Source organism: Cynoglossus semilaevis, unplaced genomic scaffold (assembly GCF_000523025.1).
Source record: "Cynoglossus semilaevis isolate Cse_v1.0 unplaced genomic scaffold, Cse_v1.0 C18846921, whole genome shotgun sequence".
In the NCBI taxonomy this organism is placed as follows: Eukaryota; Metazoa; Chordata; class Actinopteri; order Pleuronectiformes; family Cynoglossidae; genus Cynoglossus; species Cynoglossus semilaevis.
Window position 1 is genome coordinate 1 of NW_007592774.1, and position 528 is coordinate 528.

At 43.0% G+C, this 528-nt stretch overlaps 1 protein-coding gene across 1 annotated transcript; it reads left to right on the forward strand.

The window, feature by feature from the left end:
• Positions 1 to 5: 5 nt before the first annotated feature.
• On the forward strand, positions 6 to 520 carry LOC112486708 (probable dimethyladenosine transferase; the record flags this gene model as incomplete). The annotated part of the gene is made up of 3 exons (XM_025054039.1): positions 6 to 221; positions 311 to 372; positions 469 to 520. Coding segments are annotated over 3 exons (330 nt in total), but the record flags the coding sequence as incomplete, so codon positions are not given.
• Positions 521 to 528: the final 8 nt, after the last annotated feature.

Below are 528 nucleotides of genomic sequence, written 5' to 3' on the forward strand. Positions count from 1 at the left end.
CTGGCCCGTGTCGACCACCTCATGAAGGTCAGAGTTGGTGCTTTTCAAGATCCCGGAGCATTGTGTCAGCAAAACTCTCCCTGTGTTTCATCAACTGTGTGTCTCTGCTGACATTTCTGTCTCATCAGGTTGGAAAGAATAATTTTCGCCCTCCTCCAAAAGTGGAGTCAAGTGTTGTCAGGATAGAATTGAAGAATCCTCCACCTCCAGTGAATTTCCAGGTAACATTTCAGAATTGATGATTCTATGAACATGTAGTTCCAAACAAGAGCACTGCTAATTTTCTACTTTCTTTAATGCTTTGAAAGAGTGGGACGGCCTGGTTAGAATAGCTTTCGTAAGGAGAAACAAAACCCTGAGTGCTGCGTTCAAGTGAGTTAGCTGTCTGCTGCAGACAAAAGCCTTTTCTGTGGTTAAGAGTACTGAGGAAAAATGGTCAAGATTATAATGTGGGTTTCTAATATCTAGGTCGACTGCAGTGGAACAACTCCTGGAGAAAAACTACAGGATCCACTGCTCTGTTCATAA